Here is a 22,206-nt window from a genome sequence, read left to right as displayed (position 1 = left end):
GTGGAACACCTTAAGAGCAAACCTCTTGAAGAGCTATTGCCATGCATTGTCAAACCTTCAACTCCAACAATGAAGTTGAAACTATTTAAAATGAAAATTTGACAACCTAAAAAATATCATAATAAATACAAAAAAAATAATACTAATTATTGTTTCATAAAGTAGTATGACATTAAAATATTGCAAACCTAACAATGACAAAACCCAAACTCTAATAGAACCAAACTATTCATTAGTAACAATTTTACACCTCATTGCAATTATCTTACCTTCAAGATAATTGCAAGAAAGAGACTACTTAATTAGCCTAGGTTTAAGTTAAGTAAAGGAGGTTTATTTTTCCTTTATAAAGACATAAATCGAAGACGAAAACAGCTCGTGTAAAACCCTAAGGCTTTTACGAATCTCAACTAAAAACACTTACAGTAGTATTTATCTGATACAGAGATCCTGTTACCGATTCCCCGGGAAGAAAGCAAGACCAAAATGGGAGGCAAGTGCCCACACAGAAGAGTGAAGAAGAGGCGGCTAGATCACAAATCTGCACGCCGTGCTAAATTCCTTGTTAAAGATATCCTTTTTCGAATTTCCACCGCTATTTCATAAATTACAGCAATGGTTTACTATTATTTGTTATCTTAACAACGCCATTACGCGATGATGCTATTTATGACCAGTTGCAGGACGAAAATAAGCCCCTCCCCATCGATGAAGATCTCCCCGGAATGGGTCAATTCTATTGTTTGCATTGCGAGTATGATAAAAATAAATTATCTATTGCGTTTTTCACTTAGCAAATTAATTGCTTAATCAGGTTTGAGGGTTTTGTCCAGATGAAAATCTGTAACAATTTTTTGATTTTGTTGCCCTGGGCAGCCGCTATTTCGCTAATGTTTCTGTCAGAGACGAACATTTCAAGACCAAGCGCCACAAGAAAAGGTATGAAATTTGGAATTGATTTCTCCCTCTTTTCTTTCCTGATCGAAAATAATCAAAGAATTATGCAAAGGGAAAAATTATAGGAATTCTAGTATGTTTGAGTTCCTTTGATGGAAAAAGGGTTTTAGGTATGACCTTGAAATGCCATTTTTTTGGATGGAGAAGTAGTAAAGGACAATTATAAAAAAGCTGAAACTGAAGGAAATATAGTGTTTCAGTTCCTTTCACGAGAAAAGAGTTTTAGATATGTTAGATTGGTAAATTTCTATGTTCCACAGTGTGTCAGGAATGGGGATTGCATTCCAAGAGGCCATTTTCTTGGGATGGCATGAGACTAATGTATATAGTTCACTGATTAAATATAGAAGCAATGAAAATTATGTTCCACGGTTTCTTAAAGTTTGTAACTCATCTAGTGAATGCCCACCCTATACCTTTTGCACAAAATTTACAAAATTGAAAAAGGGTTTTAGGTATGAACTTGAAATGCCATTTTTAGGTATGTTTGAGTTCCTTTGATGGAAAAAGGGTTTTAGGTATGAACTTGAAATGCCATTTTTTTGGATGGAGAAGTAGTAAAGGATAATTATAAAAAAGCTGAAACTGAAGGAAATATAGTGTTTCAGTTCCTTTCACGAGAAAAGAGTTTTAGATATGTTAGATTGGTAAATTTCTATGTTCCACAGTGTGTCAGGAATGGGGATTGCATTCCAAGAGGCCATTTTCTTGGGATGGCATGAGACTAATGTATATAGTTCACTGATTAAATATAGAAGCAATGAAAATTATGTTCCACGGTTTCTTAAAGTTTGTAACTCATCTAGTGAATGCCCACCCTATACCTTTTGCACAAAATTTACAAAATTGAATGCAAATTTGAGGATTTAGTTGATAATTGATATTGCTCTAGCAATTGTCAAATCATAAATGTTAAAGATAAATCAAAATGATATATATGAAATTCCGAATCAGATTGACTTGGCAAACCAAAAGTATAAACATATTTCAATTACTCATGGTTCGATTAGAAAGCAAGGCATGGGGGTGGCAACACCCTTGCAAGGACCAAGGGCAATGGTCATGCTTTGTTCATTGTCAAATAATAAATGTTAAAGATGAAATAAAATGGTTTATATCATAGTAGAATTACTTAGAATTGAGATTGACTTGGCAACCAAAAGTATAAATAGAATTCTATTACTCAAGATTTAACTAGAAGAAAGCAGGGTTTGGGGGTGGCAACACCCTTGAGGGGCTTGAGGGCAATGCTTCTACCGTGTTCTTTTGGTTTAGCCAAGATTCAAATCTTTCAAAATAATTATTAATTTTTCAATTAGGTTTCTTTAAGGGGTGTTGGATGGCTTTCCCGGTGGCCATTTTTAATAGTTTTAAAAAAGTGACTTTTTTTAATTGAATAAAATTGGAGATGCTTGGCAGTTACTAAAAACCAAGCTCAAGGGGTTGGCATTTTTTGTGTTATGAAGGTGTGATATTTTATTGCAATCCTATTTATTGTTGGATCTTTCAACATCTTGGAATGGGTACTTGAATGCCCTAGGTGCTTTTGGCATGTTATCATTTATTGTCTTTGTAACTTATAGATATTGGTTGTAATGGTATTGAAGAGGAAGGTGGAACATGATGGTGGGGATTACAATTTGACACAACTTCATTTACCCTACTGTATCAATCCTAGGTGCTAGGAGTGGAGAACTTTCATGTTACATTACTTTTGTTATCATTTATTCTCTTTGTAACTTATAGATATTGGTTGTAATGGTATTGAAGAGGAAGGTGGAGCATGATGGTGGCAGTTACAATTTGACACAACTTCATTTACCCAACTATATCAATCCTAGGTGCTAGGAGGAGTGGAGAATTTTCATGTCATATTACTTTTGTGTACCTAAGCAACTTCATGTTATGTATGGGTATTGTGTACCTAAGCAACTTCTTTGTTCTTACAGATGCCCCATACTAATTTGTTTGTCTGTTTACTTTTGATAGGGTCCTAGCACATCTTCATTTTTGGGTTCTGTAACCCTCCTATTATGTGTTGTGTGCCTAAGCAACTTATTTCTTCTTATGGATTACATAATAACATGCATTATTTACTTAGGAGCATAGAAATGCAGGGTTTGTTGCTTAAAAATCAACATTTCTTTAGCATCTTAAACCTAGATATGTTTGCATTACTCCTTAACGGGATACTAATGAATAGCTACTTAAGCATATCAATTGTAAGCACTAAGGAGAATTTCTCTTGTAAACCAGAAAGCAAAAGTATCAAATTATCAAACTGGCCAATGCAATTCTGAGAATGAATCAATTGGTAATAGCTATTTATATCCATGCACGTTACATCATCAACACTAAACTGGTAAAAGTTATGAATAACACAGATCAACAAATTTCAGGTTCCATTATTACCATGAAAGGGAATTGCACCATATTCTTATTCGAGTGAAAGAATGGATGAAAGATTTAATAATATCCTCCAGACCAAGCAATCCATGTAATGTCCCCTAATGGGACCCTCTTATATTCTGACCTTGAATCGCAATTTTTAGTATAGTGATTACATTAGAGGGACACTAGTGTCAACTAAGCTTGGTCTGACCCTGCACAACAGATTAGTCAACATTTCCATTATGCCTTGATAGACTATATATTCAGCATTCTTATATTAATATATTGCATAGTTATATGAAGGATTCAACAACCCTTTCTCTCCATACACCTGTCCCCATTATGGAGCTCAAGGAGAATCACACAAGGCGCCTCAAGTCAATCCCCCTCCAACAGGCCCAAGAGCACCAAGGACCTCGTCAACTTGGCCCCTTGGCCCACATTTGGGGTGGGGTTGGCATACCTGCTGGAGCCTAGTGCTCTTGCTTCCTTGTATTCTCCCTCCATAATTGAATGGTGAGATTGAAAGGTTTTACTGTAATGTCCCCTTATGTTATCCTTTATGAATTAGGGAACAGTTAACTCAATCAATCAATTGTAAGAGACTTCTTTCCTCAAAGTCTCAAATAATGTGTAAGATATAACAGTAGAAGTTGATACCACTCTGCAAATGATGCCTATTATGGAATATAATCAATATTACTTATATATTGATATTAAAAGATATATGAAAACCAAAATGGCTGCTATCTCTGATATGGCTTTAAAACATATGCAAGATGATTTGGTCAACTCAATATAATGATTTTCTTGCTGTCTCAGATATGAAACTATATGCTTGCAACAATGATTAATATGCTATTTCTGATCGTGATACAATAATCATGCAATAATGTCGGGGCTGTCGCAGATATAATTCCAATTGGTGAATGCTCCCGATTTTGGGCTTCGGCCTTGCTTACTTTGAGCTCTTCCAAACTGAAATACCAAAATAAGATAAAAAATACCTTCCACAATTCATTGACTGAGTTCAAACTTCCTTAAGTATTGGGCATAATGGAAAGGGTGGCATTCTAAGAGATACGTCCCTTAATCTTGCCTCTCCACAAGCAAATTGCATCTCTTCATAGCAACTGGTTCATTATATACTAATGATCCCTTAATTGATGCCACTCCACTTACCAATTTGTATACATTGCACATTGCACAATGGTCATTAGTTAATCCAAATTGTGATTCGTCAGTCGTCTATCCTTAGCATCCTTATCAGTCTTTAATTCTGATTGCATCCTTTGCAAAGATAAGTACGGTGATCCATCTAGAATTACTTGGTGACGTGATGGTAGAAAGAGGCCCATGCTAATAATGATTTATTGAAATTCCTTACATCATACGTCGATGGTTATGAACAATTATAATTGGCGATGATATTATTTATGTGGCTTAACACTATGATCATTAGCTTGACTAGTCGTGGCTGAATCACAGCGACTCCAAGGCATAAAATTTTATTGCTGAAGTGTCTGCTCTTATACATCTCTTTAATTACATTGCTGTTGACAGGGAATATAGTCGCTGCAAGGTGATGATATTGGCATGTTCACTGACTTAGACTTCGCCTTCCTTTCATGGTGATATTACTTTGATTGGATGATGATGATTTGCTTGAACAAGTCTGAGTGCCATTCCTCTTTTATATTCAATCTATTTTCACCAATGTATAAATATCAACATTCTATAGTTAGAGCTGATCCTTGGCGTGAAACTGAAACGTGTAAGTTGGTCAAAGTCATTATGCTCGTCATCATATTTAGTGGAAGATGAACCTGTGAGTGCTTTGGATGCTGGCAAGTCTTTATGCCCCTATGGTGGCTCATTTATCCATTCTTTATTTGTCTTTTGTCCTAATAAATTATTGGAATAGGGTGATGTTCTCCTCATACTGGTACTATGTACACTTATTACTTCCAAACCACTTAAAAACACTACAAAGGCTACCAGTCTTGATCCCACAATTGTTCATTGTTTGTTATCTTTTTGGGTCAAAGGTGGGGACATTGCATTTACAGATTCGATATAATTACTTTTTTGTCATATGAATAGTTTGTGATAGAAAGGCATTATTACACTGTCATACATATTGCAGTCTATATTATTATTATTATTAAATTCTGCATAAGAACATTATCAGGCGTCATATATTAAGCACATCCCCATGCATACCACCCAGAACAAGGATGTTACTGCCTGTAACTTAATAACGGTTCTGATCTGATCTGATCGATCCCCTGAATCCCCTAGAAATGAATCTCTCCCCTATTTATCCCTTCATGATGGGAGAGTCACAACTCTTTCACTTTTTAAATCAAACCTTTTGGATATAATAAAGTACTTATTATTTCTGAATTATATCTGAATTAGTCATCATACTTAATATATTTTCTAATTAAACTGTGTATTACATCAACACTAGAATTGCACCCTTTTAGAGTACTTAATTAATATTTGTTTGGCTAGCCATTATCATTGTTTACGTCTTGACCACTATTTGCCCTTTTTGACTGATTGCTGCCTTTTAATTTTAATTAACTGCTCCTAGCGATGTCTTAATTGAACTCCCGTTAAATGTTGATAAGGCTTCACGTATCACGTATGACAGTTTAGAGTAAAAGCCAGACAACTTTCTTGTGTCAGAAACAGTGTCAGACATTCTCCTATACCAATTGATACCACTCTGCAGCGATTGGATATAATGTTCTCAAATGAATCATGTTGGAGCAGTGTTCCACGGAAACGTGTTTCCTCCCCTCAGACCCAAGTCACCCTGTCACTAAAACTTTTTCCCTTTGTCCCCCTGTCCCCGAAGCCCATCCCCGTGTCCCCGTCCCCAACGGCTGTGTAACAATGTGTTGGAGTAATATATTGGTTACTGGGTAAATGTCATGGAATATAATATAATTTACACAGCAGCACTATATATATATACCCATGGAATATAATATAATTTACACAGCAGCACTATATATATATATATATATATATCTCTTTATTTGGATATGTCCTTAAAACTAAACTCTATAAGTTCATACATATGATGATCAACTGAAATTTAGAAATCTCTATTTTATGTCCTTTGACCATTCAAATTTTAATCATGTTACATTTTAATTTAAATTATATTTTTATTTTTATTTTATTTAAATTTATTATTACTATTTAATATTAAATCCTATTTTAGAAAGGGGATATTACAATATATGGGGACCAAGAGCAGTAAAAGAGGATCATGCCAGCACAATCGGGGATACACTAGCTGCCCAAAAAATACTTAAAAATTTCCAAAGCCTTTTTGATGTTGGATCTTCTACTATGGGTGTTGGTTAAAAATCTTACCATTTTGACTAGTCCCGTTTCTTCAAATAAGGCAGTCAGGTTGCCTTCACACTTGATTTAGATGTTTCAATAGACCTCACGCTGCATGATGTAGAACCACTCTGTTTCCATCACTCCCTTGTTGCAATGTAGTCACATTCTCATTTCCCACTATTCCTCGATTATTGTTTACCTATTGGCCTTGTACCTAAGATGATGTGATCTAGTCATTAACTGGGCAACAACACCATCACATTCTTAGTTTCTGCTGCCATGTAGGCTTTTTCGTCATGATCCCATGTGGAGTTAAAACTCTTTGACATGGTATGCTTTCTTCTGGCCAACTCTTTTTTCAACACATGGCACTCATGGATTTCGTTTCGCATGCTTCTTTATTTCCTTATTAGGATTTGGGTACTCATGCAAGTTAATGCCCTATTTACTCATCCATTTGTTCAGTTTCATCCATTTGTAATGCATAGGTATAAATTGTGTATCTTCTGTTTTCTGAAAAAAGTTTTTGATGAGTTCGCTAATGTTACATTACTTCATTAAAGGGAAGTACAATACATCTCCACTCCTAATGCCTAGATCTGAATAGAGTCCTTGTATCTTATATTTCCTATAAGTATTTCTATGAAGTTCACTTACAATTGTTGTATTTTATATAATATCTTTGTGCATTGTATTCATCTTGACAGATCTGGACTCAAAGCTTGTATCATTTTCAATTTCCAGGATAAACTAGCAATCTTGGAAGTGAATCTCATCACTATTAAAATATAACATGGTTTTTAAAATTGAGTAAAAAGTTTAACTATATTTAAAGTCCTAGCAAAGTTGTATGCATGGATTGCACGATATTTTTGTGCAAATGCACCTCTTTATATGCCTTGTAAGAGAATCATAAAGAAACAATAATTCTTAGGATCTGTGAACACCATAGAAATAGCGTAAGAAGTTAAAGAAGTGTCTTTAAATAATATATTGAAAGCCTGATCGAATCAAGATACCATTGTGGCAATAGTGATAGGAAGCAGAGAGAGCGTTACCATAATGAGCTAAGAAATTCAGGTATTTATAATTAATATGTTGTTTAAAAATACCGCTTGAAACAAGTTTCAATGATAGGTCTTCATACAACTCTATTTAAAGATGTACTTCATGTAATAAGGAATGCCTGCCGTTTCTAAGGAGCTGAGATTTTATCAAGTTCATTGGAATGGTTTACCACTTGATAGATTGCATGTCAAGTTCACCTACAATTTTAATCATAAGTTGGTTTCTCAGCTGGTGTTCCTAGATATCTGCAACCACTGAAGTTCATAGGAATTCATGGTCCCAAACATGTTTAAGCAAGGGTTTAAACATTCACTGATACTTTTGGGTCAATTTAGTAAAGCTACTCAAATTACAACAACTTAATGTTTGTTTTGAAGTTATTGAGCAGTATTACCTTGGTAGTTAGCAATCAGCAGCATGCTTTCTACCATTATAGCAGATAGGTATGCTATTAGGGGTTTATCAACATCCAGGCTGGTCTGCGTACTTACCAAATTTTGATGTAATGAAGTAGTACAGAGTACAGACACATGCAATTCAGGATGAGATAGTTTTAATATTGAACCAAAGCCCTCGGCTGAAACACTATTAGAGTAGATAGAAAAGCGTACTGTAGCAGAAGTAAACTGGTGTATGTTTGAACTTTTGCAATGCTGTGATCTGTTAGAGCAGTTTATCATTTCTCTGTATCTCATGTAAAATGTAATAATGTCCTCGATATGCCCTTAATATTGAGAGAATGTAAGAATGCTTGGGTGAAGGCATGTTTTTAGTCAAGTTGAAAGTGCTCTTAGAGTCATGGCTGACTGTTGGTCCCTTCATCTTTTCATCATTTATTTAATTATTTTATCCCAAGTCTTCTATTTTTTTTTTGATCGGTAATTTTTATTTTTATTAAGTATTTAAGGAAATTTACATGCTAGCTGTCCAAATTTCAGGAACAACCCAAAAAACTCCAAACCACCCTACAAAAAACATCTTGTTTTCCAACCTACTAATCATCTAAGAAAACCACCTTGCAAATACCACTTGAGTGCACAAAAATGACTCATTACAGTAGCCACCTACGAAATCCAGTTTATACAAACTATACAAATCTTTTAACAGTTCTAATACTGATAAACAAGGATTAACCCTTGACTCAAAAAAACAGTGAAACGACTTTAAAACGAACTACCTGGAAGAAGGACCAGGGTCCGAGCACCTCCTCTTTGCCAGTCTTCTCTCTGCCTCTTTCTTCTTTCCTTTTTCTAGCACTTGGGCCTCTTCAGTCGCTCTCTGCAACTCTTCGCCCACCTCCATCAAATCGACAAATGTTTTTAGAGCCTCCCAACCCACCCGTGCCTCCTCTCTGTAACTCTCTCTCGGCTGATAATCTTGTTGGTGTTGGAAATAAGCCACACCCGGACCGACGATGGACTGGTCCAAGAGGAGCCAGTAGCTCAGTGGTAGAGCACTCCAGCAGCGTATGGAAGGTCCTAGGTTCGAGTCCTAGCTGGTCCATGTCTCAACATGGTATCAGAGCTAGGTCCAGGCTAGGAGCCCCAAGCACACGAGAGGTGTGGCTTAAGGGGGGGTGTTGGTGTTGGAAATAAGCCACACCTGGACCGACGATAGACTGTTCCAAGAGGGGTCAGTAGCTCAGTGGTAGAGCACTCCAACAGCGTATGGAAGGTCCTAGGTTCGAGTCCTAGCTGGTCCATGTCTCAACAAATCCGGCCACCTTAAAAATGGAATGTGCTTGTGGCCTGCAATTCTGTGAAAATTAACAATCCCTTCACATGCACTGTTTCCAGTCTCAGGCTACTAGTAGTCTTCGGGAATAATGGCTTCCACCAGCTTCTTAATTGGCCCCAACAACTATTCGAATTCCAAACCCCATGCCACTATGAGGGAGTATGTGTCCATGTTCGTCGGGTTTTGATGCTCCACCACTCCAAAATTCTCACACAACAGGCGCTGAATGCACTTGATCAAAATTTCATCTTGGTATAGGAACATCCCATTTAATTTCCGCTCCGAAAACGGCCCAAGGAAAGGGCAAAGCTGCTTTTTCGTTTTTAGAGTAAAATTGGCTTCCATTGTAACCTGGATTACTTCACCAACTTGCCACAGGGTAAATTCACATTCAAATACATCAACAAAAGGAAAAAAAACCCATCATAAATGGTGCAAAATGTGCATTTAAATCCATTAATGCCATCTGCTCAGAGCACTGCCTTTCTCTCTCAGGAGTAAAGTTCACATGCTTCCCCAAGAATTAGTGGAAACTTGCATTTAAAGCCTGTACTCCTTTGGAAATGAAAACATGCCATCGAACAGTTATCCGTTACTCCCATTACTGCCCCTGCCTTGGTAAGTCCTTGTCCGCACAAACAATTGATTACAGTTCCCATACTTCTCCTTACATGCTCGAGTGGTCTCAACGAATCGTTTTAAAACACCTAAGCACCCCATTGCACTTCTTCATCTGCACTACCACTGTTAATTTTAAGCAATCAGATTGTAGTCAGACTGTGAATGAACAGTAACAGCAATAAAACGCAAGACAAAAGACACCAATACCCTGGGAAAACCTCCCTCTTGGAGATGAAAAACCCAGCCTCAAATACAATATGTATTATCTCAAATGTTGGCAATTACAAGGCAATACACATATCTCAGATTGCTGTTCAATATATCAATGAAGCTTTGCAGCCCTTATCAACAGTGGATGGATAGGAGGATCAACAGCAGATGTATAAGGTCAGAATCGCACAATAGAAGTCCTTCTCAAGTTCACATGAGGGTCGTTGACTACTTCGTCACAATCAACCTTGAAGATTTCGCACAATAGGCTTGTATGAGTTCGCTTGAGTGAAGGAGAGATCGCTGCTTGGAGAGCAGATAACATTTGCATGAGATAATTTGATTGTGTAATGACTTTGTTTGCTGTTATATTTATATCCCGTCTTTGGCGCCAACCCTTCAGTCGGCTTGCATCTAATTTATCGATTTATTTTTATTTATTGCCTTTCACGTTACAAATTTGGGTCCAACCCAAAACTACCATTAAGTGTCTCCATGTTACAAGTTGGGTCCAACCCAAAGTTACAATTGATTGCCTCCACGTTACATGACTGGGTCCAGCCCAAGATAATTCGATTTACATAAGAGATAATACATTTGTAATTATAATACAATAATTAGGTATCCGAGCTAGCTATTATTTCAACAACCACTTGGTCACGTACTGGTCCAATCCACACACCACATTGGACAAGTAATCCGCCACCCCATTTCTTGGTCTTTTAATATGTGAAATTCGAAAATCATTGAAAGTGCGAAGCTTTGAGCAAATGATAGAAATGAATTTGCTAATTCGCCAACATGGGGATGATCCCTTCACAATTGCATCTACAATTTCTTGTGAATCCCCCTCCAAATGTACCTTCGAGACCTTCAAGTTATTAGCCATTTCTACCGCAAACAAATCTGCTTGCACTTCTGATTCGTTATTCGTCCTGTTTTGCAACTGCTGAGCTACCTTAAAAAGAATTTTGCCATCCTCATTACACGCCACACATCCTGCACCTGAAATTCCAAGCTCCACCAAAATTGATTTTAATCCACCTTTGTTCCGGTTTTGTCCAAACTTCCACTGACTCCCTAACTGCACTAAGATCAACCTTAGACAGCCCATGAATGGGTCAATCCTAAGTCTTCTATTAATTAAATAGATTTTTTATTTATTTGTTTAATTCATTAATCCTTTTCTAGACTTTATATAAATAAATATTTCTATTTATTTAAATTTTTCCTTCTCTAAATTAAATAAATATTTTATTTATTTAATTGGTCCCACTTCCTCTATTAATTAAATGAATTTTTATTTATTTAATTAATTCGTTAGCTTTTTCCTTTCATGACACTTGTTATTCATCTCTTAATTTGTCTCCAACTACCTCCTTCATATTTTATCCTTTTCTCTACCTACCCTTTAATCCTATCCGACCATTTATCTTTTCACCTCTTAATATTATCCCTTCATTTTCTAAGGTGTTCTTTATATAAGAGGATTCCTTCATCCTTTCACAACTCTTAAGACTTTTTTGTAATTAGGCTATTAAGCGACTTCACAACCACAATTCGTTCTTTGTTGAGCTTTTGTGCACATAAAATCTGAGAGCAATCATATCAAACAAGATCATTGGAGATAGGAAACAATGGAGATCAAACCCTACCAAGCATGTGAATGGTATAATATTTCTATTTTGTTGTTATTTGCATGTTTTAGGTTCTTCATTGGTGAATGGTGGATTCTTGATTGTAGAATTAGGGTTTATGTGGTTGGATCTTTGTTGGTTTTATGATAGTTTTAATCGTTCCATTTTCACTGTATACACCTTTCATATGAAAATATTGATATGGATCCAAAAGTGGTGCAAAATCATGGTTTGATTATGATTATCCTTTTGAATGAAGAAATATTTTTGATGTGGTCATGCTCAAGCTTCAAGTAATTATTTTGGATAAATGCCATAAAGAGGACCACACAAAAACAAGGGACATACAAAAAAGCAAACAGTGACTTGTTATATATCACCAGATCAATTTTGATTTTGATGCTTTAGCTAGCTCAAACTTTTTTAGTTTTTTCTGTCATACTGATGAAGAGTATGAGATGATTGTTATTGTGAGTGTAATTTTTGTTTGCATTTGAGTATTTTTGTTAGAAATGATTTGTTCTTTCTTTTTAACCTTTTTGGCAAAGTACAAGAATTTTGTATCCTCAAGTTTTAGATGAATGCTTCTGTTCGAATAGGAGTTTCCTTGTTTGACGTATCAGTCATTTCTTATTCATTGTATTCTTCTTTTACGTAGGGTAAAGCAAATGGAAGGGCCTGCTCCTCATACACAACTAGATGCAGATCTTGCTGCTGGTATGGGCATGCCTGACAATGGACCAAAGTTGCAGGATACTGCTTTTCCTATGTCATTTTAACAGAAGGTAAGCATTAAAATTAAGGCAGGACTTTATCAAATATTGTGGAAATACCATATTGAAAGAAGTCAGAAAGGGTTATCTTTACTGTACTCATAAGATTTGCGCTCCACTTTCTTTATTGATTGAATGACACACCTGGAATGGATATAATTTGGAGCACATAATCTACAACATGTTAGATGGGAAAACTGGAGGCCTTATACATAGTAGCATTCCATTTATACAGCAAACTGAAGTGTTTATGGAATTCAATGGCAAAGGTTTAAAATTAGAAAAAGATGGCAAATTAAAAAATGATGCAAAAATAAAAAATGAATACTTATAAGCAAATGACAGACTTTAATGAATAACCCATTTTTTAAATGTGGGATATTCATTCTTTTCTGCAAAACAGTGTGACACTTACCAATGGTCCTATTTTTTTGGCATTTCTTGTGTCTATGGTCTTATATATTGTTATGATGCTTATCATTACGAGTTTAAAATTTCTTTGCTTTCATTGTATGCACCAAAGTTTGAAAACTCGGACTTGCCGTGGACTCAGCAGCCCAAAATAGGCCCGACTCATGACTTGGCAAAAAATTTGGCTAAAAAGAAAACCGTAGTTTTACAAAAAAAAACCAAAAAGAAATTAATGCATTTAGAGAAAATAAGAGCCATAATTCAAACATTACACGTCATATGATCTTCAAACACTCAAAATTTGAAATTTCATCATTCATGAATCATAATCAATGATCATACTCATAGTTTCAAGTTTCAACTTTTAAACTTTCAAATATATAACATAATAACAGCATCATAACTATAAAGTTTATAAATATTTACATATAAGTCAATGTCAAAATAAATGTTTACATCCTCCTCTTTCCTCTCCTCATGTAACTCAATTTTTGAGGCCTAGAACTAGAAGGTGCTACAGAATGAGTTGTTTTGCACTTCAAGGAGCAGAAAGAAATGAAAAAAAATCATTAACTCTATGTTTTTTTAATCTTGCTGGGTGTTTTTACTCTGCCGTGAGAGTCCTAGCTCGGGACGTGCGACTCCCGACATAGGTCTCGCGGGAGTCCTATGCTCAAACTCGGGAGTCCTAGGAGGAGACTCGCTAGGACATGGCTTGTGAGTCTGCGGCGAGTTGACTCGGTCTGCCGTCAGACTCGCGAGTCTTGGTGAGTACCAGCCGAGTTTTCCATCTTTGGATGCACAACTGGGTATTGGATGATTAGATATCAATAAATTCTAAAATGAACATCAGAAATACAATTAATTTCTGAGTTCTTATTTTCCTCTAATGAGTATTTTCAGCTTAATGTCTTTTTTTCTCTATTCTGTGAGGGCCATCCTTCCCCTCTCTGGTTTTTTCTATTCCACACCATTAGATGTATTTCACTGGTTGCAAAGAGGTGAAAAGGCTGCACTCTCATTGTTCCTTGCCCTCTGATAATGATCTAATCAGGGTGTGGATTTACACAATGTTGAGGGTTCAAAAACATCAAAACTAAACTAGTGAATCAATAAAATTAAAAGATGTTCATAAAAATTCACATCATTATGAAACTTGGTAAAGATCAAATAAAATAATTTGTAGTCATAATGTGTAAAGTGAACATTGATATGTCACACTGTAATCACAAGAAAATCTTAAAAAACATTAAGAGCTATTTGTTACTAGTAGTTTGCAAATCAAGTTACGCAATTTTTCAATGTTCTTAGTCACCAAGAAGTCAAAGATGGCTATTTTGCAGGAGGTTTTGCAGCATCTAAACTAATGAAGACCTCATCCACAGCACCAGCATGAGTTGGTTAATTTGTCCATGGCCTTGTACATATAACCCTTGGGGATTTTCCAGTGTTCGAACAAAGATTTTGTCACTTTAAAAACAAAGTAGCATGGAATTTTTGAATTAAAATTATTCAAAATTTCAACAACAGAAAACAAAAAGAAAATGAATTTTTTTCAAGTTCGACAAACTGACAAAGTAATGCCTTAGGATTTAGTTTATTGGGTTAGGTCACAGGGGTTGCTTGCAATCAATACATTTAAGCTGCGGAACTTTGAGGATGACTTGTAGTAGTAATTGCATAGGAGTAAGGGAAATCTACAGTGTAAATTGGCAAAGATTGGAACTTGGCGAGCAACATGCATTTGCAAAGAAGGGCCAAAAATCTATGGGACATGTGCACAATGGAATGACATAGCTGGTAAATAGGGATGCAATTTGTATGAAGCGGTGAGAAGTCTGCTGAGACCAGCTGCCAGAAAGAGGAACGTGGGAAGTAATTTGCAGAAGTTGCGAAGCTGCATGCTTGTTTTGTTGAAGCAGTAGTATTCTGGGTTCCAACCAATAAAATACTCACCGATGTGCATTAATTCAAGTGTGTTTATAGAGTATGTGAAACCACAGTATGCCAATTAAATAATTTATCACTGGAATTGAGATGTATTTGGTAGGCAGGAACTTTTAATTTGTAATGCATGCTTTGTTATGATCATTTTTTTTGTTATCTACCTTTTGCATTGTAGAAAATTTATGAGTTCCTCTTAAATCACAATCTTGATTGATAATTTTGATACTTATGTGTCCCTTGTTGTAGCTAAAGAAACCAATCAATACGTGGTAGAATCTGCCAAGGTGACCTTGCAAGAAATTTTTGGGAGGGTAACTCAGAAAGTTCCAAGGAATGTTCACAGGATGAAATTCAAGGAGTTTTGTCTACATCATCCCCACTCCCGTACGATCAACTCAATTTTAAGGTGTACTTGTAGTCTGATATTTTGTAATACTTGTTAGATGGGCAACAGTGTTTACCCTGAAATGGGTCATCATTGTTTTTTTAAAGTCTGAGTTGCAAATCTAATTTTTAATTGTTTAAATATTGAATCGGTATATGCCAGCTTTTCATATCAGAATTTTTCTTTGATATTTTTGAATTATTATGACCTGAGTTTGCACCTTGGAATAGAGTTATTCTGACAGGTGGTCTTTATGGAATTTGTACCATTCCAAGAACAGGATTATTGTAATCACAACCACGGGTTTGGTTTGTTTTGTTTTGTTAATCGAGACACATGATTTACAAGGTGATGAAAGTGGAATCATAGACAATTTTTTAAAGATTATCTTGTTAATACTTTTCACTTTAGGTTCCGAACTGTTTTAAACAAACTATTGTTATGAGCCATATTTATATATGGCTAAATGTTAAAAGAGTACGAGCCCATTGGCCCCATTGATACCACCCAACTTCTCATGGATTGATTTTCTTTTGTGCGTAGTGTATTCTGTTCAACTAATAGTTTTATTCTGTAGTACTATGTGAAACTGAATCGTGAAACATTATTGATGCGCGATAGAATGGTGTCTTTTAATGATGTTTTAATAGCATGTGGGCATATTGTCCCCATTGATACCACCCAACTTCTCATGGATTGATTTTCTTTTGTGCGTAGTGCATTCTGTTCAACTAATAGTTTTATTCTTTAGTACTATGTGAAACTGAATTGTGAAACATTATTGATGCGAGATAGAATGGTGTCTTTTAATGATGTTTTAATAGCATGTGGGCATATTGTCCCCATTGATACCACCCAACTTCTCATGGATTGATTTTCTTTTGTGCGTAGTGCATTCTGTTCAACTAATAGTTTTATTCTTTAGTACTATGTGAAACTGAATTGTGAAACATTATTGATGCGAGATAGAATGGTGTCTTTTAATGATGTTTTAATAGCATGTGGGCATTGTTTGCCTAGAATGTCCCCTTTGTTGTTCTGTAACAACTAATTTATTTGGAGTCTTAAATTCACAACAGACACCCAAGTTGGCAAGTTAACTTGTACTACTTGCTAATGTTTTTGATCTGTAATCAACTTAGATATCAAGTAGTACAACTAACTCAACATGATTTTACTTGTCTATGCTTAAACCACGGAATTAAGAATATGTAAATAGTAGTCCAAAAAAAAATGAAGTAACTAAGAAGTATTTTGTGAAAAATAAGAACTATGCTTCTCAAATATCCATTGTCGCACTATTTATTTTCATACCTTACGGCAATCATAGGCAAGTACATGAAAGTAAAATCACATGAAGGATTTCACAAGTAATTTGCTTTCAAAAAACCCAAAATTAAAGAAAAAGTTACACAACAATTTATTATCACTCAAAGAACATCTGAGTTCATCTGCCTCTCAGGAGCTTGGTTCGGTTGTAACATAGTTGATAGAAATCTACTCATTCCAAAGCACTTTTCTGTGGCATGAGAAACATGCCTAAATTAGCTTTGAAACCTCAGTATTGGATTGCATTTAATTGACAAACATTTATTTTGAGATTGAAGTATAGTTCAAACTTTTTGTGAGCTCTACCACCCATTGCGCCTTCCCTATTTGGGAAGTTTGTCATACAATTATATTGTGTTGGTTCAATTTTTAGTAATAGTCTTTGGCTTTTGCTATTTTGTTGTGATGTTCTTGTTATTATTATTTTTTAAAGAAAAATGATTTCTATTTTATTCAACTTTTTGTTACCTCCTTATGGTCCGGTCCTTATGCAATCTCTGCTTTGAGTGCTACTTGTCTTTTAAGTGTTGATTCCAACCTCATTACATAAGTGGTAAGGTACTGATGCAGAGGTAAGGGCTAAACAAAAGGAAATCATAAAAAAAAGAAGGTTTTCTTTCATATAGGTTCATTATGGAGACCTTGGAACTAAGAACACACACATCCTTCACGCTACAACTTTCATATTCAAAGACTCAACACATATAATGAAACCATTGATTTAAACCAATAAAAAACTAAAATTTAAGGCTTGCTGGTCACAATAAACAGTCACGAACAGTCATTAATAACTCTTGCCATACTCAAAATGAATCCAATCGCTCTGGTGAGGTTTTAGATAACCTAGATATAGACATGATATAAAATTTTCACGATGATCTAACGGTGAAACTAAGAGTTATGGCCGTTCTACCAAAACTGGAAATGTCTATGGACTGCAACTAGGAGAGTAGATTGTCTTTTTATCACACATGGTGTAAGGAACAATATTATGATTGCTGTCTTGGATTATTTGAGACTCCAAAACCATGAAAAACTTTCCACAATTACATGCATGATATGAAAAATGCAAAAAAAATTTAAAGTTTAAGAGACTTTTTTTCTCACTGCACTTCTTGTCTCAGTCACAAGATTAATGGCAGTTATTGTGAAAGGAACAACGAGATAATTTTGAAGAGTTAAACACGTGAAAAATTGATGTCTTAGGGTCCCTTATTACTCCTTAAAACATCACCAAGATCCAATACGCTTAGATACGTCCACCAACCTCCCATGCAAAATAAGAAAAAACACTAAATCTCTGTTTGATACATAGGGATATCAGACATTACTCAGCTCAAATACTGTAGCAAATCTTCACCATTTTTCCTGCACTTATAGAATAAGAATATATGCATAAAAGCAATAAACATACCTAGATTTCAGCTCAATCTTCCTCGGGAATAAAGAGTTCTACATTTTTTTTAGATCCCGGGTTACCCTAGGTAGATTTTTAACCTTTATTCACAAAAACAACAATATCTTGGTAAAAAATGAATGAAATTTCGTGAAACCGGTGGCATATGAAAGTAGATTCGAAGCTATTTCAATCCCAATCACTAAGAAATAATGGGAGTGAAAAAAAATGATTAAAAAATGAGCTAGAACAGATTGAAAAACACTCAGAAAAACAGGGAAAAACCAAAGAAAATTGTATTGTAACTCACTCCAACTCCAAAACGTCCATACAATAGGGCCAAGATTGGCTTGAAAAAGGCCTTCAATCTTAGAATGTAACTGATGCATGCCCAATGTGTGTCTTTCCACCTTCTAACACGTTTTTTTTTCTTCTAATTTTAACAACATTTTCAAATTATTATTTTTTTTTGCAACTTTTCACATTTTTGCCAAAAGGCTTACAATTTGGGCATTTAATTAAAAATGGACTAAAATGGCCCTAAAATACCTTATTATAACAAAATAAACCAAAAATCCACAAAAATCCACATTTGGCTATATGAGGCCAATGAGGATAAATTAAGACCTAGGGTGTCCTGCACCATACTCCCCTAGAAAAAGAACTCAAGTTCCACCCGAGTTGAGACCTGCAACTGTGTAACCATGCTTGATGATGTCCAACTCTGTCATCCAAGTAGCATCCTCCATTGGTAGCCCTTTCCACTTGACTAGGTACTGATAATAGGTCTTCCATCTTGTCTTACTCAACTCCTTCTTGTCTATAATGCATTCCAACTCCATTGGTTGGCTTGGTGGGAGATCTTTGACCCAATCTTCATCTGATGGTACTGTTGTACCTGCATCTTCACTTGCAACTACAACCCCTTTAAAAGGGTAAAGGTCAGAAACATTAAAAATAGGTGAGATAGCAACCCTAGGAGGGAGTTCTATCTCATAGGCATTTTCTCCAAATTTGTGAACCACTTTACATGGTCCAATTTTCATCATTTGCAGCTTAGTGTACTGTCCTTTTGGAAGCCTTTCCTTCCTCAAATGTGCCAACACAAGATCCCCAACCTTAAAGTGACGTTCTCTCCTTTTCAAATCAGCATGTTGATTATACTTCTCAATATTTTTCTGAAGGTTCTGTTTGACTTGTTGGTGGATTTCTTGCATAGACACAACAAATTGTTCCCCTTCAGCACTTCTCCTTTTCATATTAGCAATATCTCTTAACTCAAATACACCTTTAGGTTGTAAACCATAAACAACTTCAAAAGGAGTCTTACCAATGCTTCTATTTACTGAATCATTATAAGCAAACTCAGCTTGTGGTAGAATCAAATCCCACTGTGTTGAATGTTCCTTTGTCAAACATCTCAATAGATTTCCAAGGCTCCTATTGACCACTTCTGTTTGCCCATCTGTTTGAGGATGATAAGCTGAACTGAAACTCAAGTTAGTACCAAGTTTTCTCCACAATGTTCTCCAGAAATGACCAACAAATTTACTATCGCTATCTGAAACAATATTCAAAGGTAAACCATGAATCCTTACCACCTCCTTGAAGAACAAATCAGCAATGTATGAGGCATCATTAGTGATTTTACATGGAATGAAGTGTGCCATCTTAGAAAATCTATCCACAACCACATAAATGGAATCAAATCCTCTTGGTGTCCTAAGTAGACCAAGTACAAAATCCATGCTTATTGACTCCCATGGCCTACTAGGAACTGGTAAAGGTTGATAAAGTCCTGCATTAGTGTTAGTTACCTTAGCTCTTTGACAAATAACACATCTTTCAACAAATTTTCTCACATCACTTTGCATCTTAGGCCAAAAGTAATACCTCCTTAGCTGCTCCAAGGTCTTATCTAGACCAAAATGACCTGCAAGACTACCACTGTGTTTCTCCTTAATCAAATTATATCTCATAGAGCACTTAGGTACACACAACTGAACTCCCTTGAACAATAAACCCTCTTGAATCAGAAAATTAGAATTATTATCTTGAAAAACTCCATTAGACTCTCTACAAGAAGCATAGATATCCATAAAATCATCATCATTTTCATACATGCTTTTGAAAGAATCAATACCTACGCTTTCCAACTTGATTTCTTGAATCATTATGGCCCTCCTACTCAATGTATCTGCCACTTTATTAGACTGCCCCTTCTTATGCTTGATTGTAAATGTGAAGCTTTGTAGGTACTCCACCCACTTCATGTGCCTATGGCTAAGCTTATTTTGGCTATTCAAAAATTGTAAAGCATAATTGTCAGTATAAACAATGAACTCTCTGGGTAACAAGTAGTGTCTCCATTTCTTCAAAGCTTGAACCATGGCATACATTTCTAAGTCATAGGATGAATATTTCTTCTTAGCCTCATTTAGTTTCTCACTGAAAAAGGCAATAGGTCTATTTTCTTGACTAAGGACAACCCCTATAGCATGACCACTGGCATCACATTCAATAGTAAAAACCTTATTAAAATCAGGTAAAGCAAGTATAGGCTGTTCTACTACCTTTCTCTTCAAAATATGAAAGTTCTTTTCAGCTTCAGGAGTCCACATAAACTTCTTCCTATTTCCACCCTTAATAGTTTCCAAAATAGGAGCACACACATGATTGAAACCTCTAATAAATTTTCTATAAAAGCTTGCCAATCCATGAAAATTTCTCACCTCAAAAACTGATTTAGGAGTAGGCCAAGTTAGAATAGCTTCCACCTTGCTGGGATCCATCTTCAAAGAACCATTAGTAACCACAAATCCAAGGTAAATCAACTCTTTCTTCATAAAATCACACTTTTTCAGATTTATCATCAATTTTTCTTCATTCAACATTTTCAAAACTAAATCCAAATGATGTAAATGTTCTTCTCTACTTGAGCTATAAATTAAAATATCATCAAGATATACAACTACAAACTTTCCCATGAAAGGTTTCAATACCTCATTCATAAGCCTCATAAAAGCACTGGGAGCATTTGAAAGGCCAAAAGACATTAGCATCCATTCATAGAGTCCTTCATTAGTTTTGAAAACAGTCTTCCATTCATCTCCACTTCTGATCTTGATTTGGTGATAACCGCTCTTAAGGTCCATTTTGCTGAAATAAGTAGCTCCACTCAAGCAATCCATCAAATCTTCAATTCTTGGTATTGGGAACCTATATCTGATTGTGATCTTGTTGATGGCTCTAGAATCAGTACACATTCTCCATCCACCATCTTTCTTGGGTGCTAGAATAGCTGGTACTGCACATGGACTAAGGCTCTCCTTGATCTATCCCTTATCAAGTAACTCCTTCACTTGCTTGCTGATTTCTTCATTCTGTTGTGGTGTCATTTTATATGCTGCTTTGTTTGGTAAATTGGCCCCCTGGAATGAAGTCTATACAATGGCTAATGTCCCTCATTGGTGGGAGTGAACTTGGAAGTTCATCCACCACTATCTCCTTGTACTTGTTTAGCAATTTCCGAACCTCTTGAGGTACTTCTTCTACCTTATCTGCTGCTGCTACTGTTTTTGTTCTGATAAGAACAACAAACCCCAACTTTTCTTCTTTCATAGACTTTAGAAATTCCTTCTCTCCCACTAGCATCACACTACTACCAGTTTGTGAACTAGTCTCTTCATCTTTGAGGGGTGTGAGGGTGAATGTTATTCTATTTTTCTCAATCACATAGGTGTTCTTTCTTCCATCATGCTTGGCAAACCTATCATATTGCCATGGTCTACCAAGTAGAATATGACATACATCCATGGGGATGACATCACACAAAACCTTGTCTTTGTACCCTCCAATGTGAAACTCTACCCAACATTGTTCATTGACTAAAACTTGCTGCCCTTTGTTCAACCAAGTAACATTGTAAGGTGTTGTATGAGGTATTCTTTTCAAGTTGAGCTTTTCTACCATTTCCAT

General features: G+C 35.7%; 1 protein-coding gene across 1 annotated transcript; it reads left to right on the top strand.

Moving 5' to 3' along the window:
* Positions 1-361: 361 nt before the first annotated feature.
* On the top strand, positions 362-16,009 carry LOC131079616 (uncharacterized). Its single transcript, XM_058017617.2, has 5 exons — positions 362-571; positions 655-754; positions 877-939; positions 12,646-12,772; positions 15,365-16,009. The coding sequence occupies exons 1-4, from the start codon at positions 487-489 to the stop codon at positions 12,764-12,766; spliced, it is 369 nt and encodes a 122-aa protein (XP_057873600.1). The 5' UTR covers positions 362-486; the 3' UTR covers positions 12,767-12,772; positions 15,365-16,009.
* The last annotated feature ends 6,197 nt before the right edge of the window (positions 16,010-22,206 follow it).

This window comes from Cryptomeria japonica, chromosome 8 (genome assembly GCF_030272615.1).
Source record: "Cryptomeria japonica chromosome 8, Sugi_1.0, whole genome shotgun sequence".
In the NCBI taxonomy this organism is placed as follows: Eukaryota; Viridiplantae; Streptophyta; class Pinopsida; order Cupressales; family Cupressaceae; genus Cryptomeria; species Cryptomeria japonica.
The sequence above is the reverse complement of the archived record's forward strand: the minus strand, read 5'-3'. Positions and strand labels throughout refer to the sequence as shown.

What these genes read in the sequence shown, in the direction of transcription:
- LOC131079616 (XM_058017617.2), top strand. Translation starts at nt 487, where the DNA reads ATGGGAGGCAAGTGCCCACACAGAAGAGTGAAGAAGAGGCGGCTAGAT. An exon ending in TGCTAAATTCCTTGTTAAAG is followed by an intron (nt 572 to 654) that starts ATATCCTTTTTC and finishes CAACGCCATTAC; the next exon opens with GCGATGATGCTATTTATGAC. An exon ending in ACCAAGCGCCACAAGAAAAG is followed by an intron (nt 940 to 12,645) that starts GTATGAAATTTG and finishes TCTTTTACGTAG; the next exon opens with GGTAAAGCAAATGGAAGGGC.